The following is a 676-nucleotide window of genomic DNA, read 5'->3' on the forward strand; positions in this document are numbered from 1 at the left end:
CTCAGGTCCTCACTGGACGCACAGTGGCCAGTGATGTCGAGGAAAATGGACTACACGGAGCTGCGAATGAGCAGCCTTCTACTGAGGTTTCTCATGATTCGAAGGAGCACCAACGGATATCGTTTCGTAGCTTTCAGATCAGTTCACTGGCGTTGTTTTTCCTAAAAGGCGGGAAGTTGCCGTACGTGGCTTTCAACGAAGGAGCTCCAAATTATTACCTGGCAAACGAGTCGATTCAAGCGGCGATTTTGGGTGTTGGTAGCGATCGCACGCCGCCCGCATACATTTGCGGCGAGATCATCTTCATCGATACTTTCCAGGCGACCGAGGTATGACGTTTGTGACCCAAATTGTATGCGCGTTGAACTGACCGAGGCGTTGTGTTTGCCAGGATTTTAAGCCGTACCGCTTGCCGTACGGAACGCGCTTTCATGTTGTGACGGTCGCGAACCCGAAGAGGACGTAGCTGATAAATGCAGCAAATTAAATGGCAATACATGTATGTTGAAGTGCATACTTTAAAATAAACAACCCTTCAAACAAATCGTTTTAGTCGGTAAAGAGTCAAATTGTGGAATGACACGACACGGGTTAATTTGACTTGTAGAGTACATGTAAGCAGAGGCGACGCAGTTGAGCACAGCCCTTCATGACAATGCCGTGTTGCACACGGGGA

General features: G+C 48.7%; 1 protein-coding gene across 1 annotated transcript; it reads left to right on the forward strand.

Moving 5' to 3' along the window:
* Positions 1 to 33: 33 nt before the first annotated feature.
* PITG_20906 (uncharacterized protein) lies at positions 34 to 466 on the forward strand (the record flags this gene model as incomplete). The annotated part of the gene is made up of 3 exons (XM_002895298.1): positions 34 to 86; positions 131 to 329; positions 392 to 466. 3 exons carry the CDS (start codon positions 34 to 36, stop codon positions 464 to 466), a joined length of 327 nt encoding a protein of 108 aa, XP_002895344.1.
* Between the last annotated feature and the right edge of the window lie 210 nt (positions 467 to 676).

The sequence above is a fragment of the Phytophthora infestans genome, genomic scaffold (genome assembly GCF_000142945.1).
Source record: "Phytophthora infestans T30-4 supercont1.205 genomic scaffold, whole genome shotgun sequence".
NCBI classification, from domain to species: domain Eukaryota; phylum Oomycota; class Peronosporomycetes; order Peronosporales; family Peronosporaceae; genus Phytophthora; species Phytophthora infestans.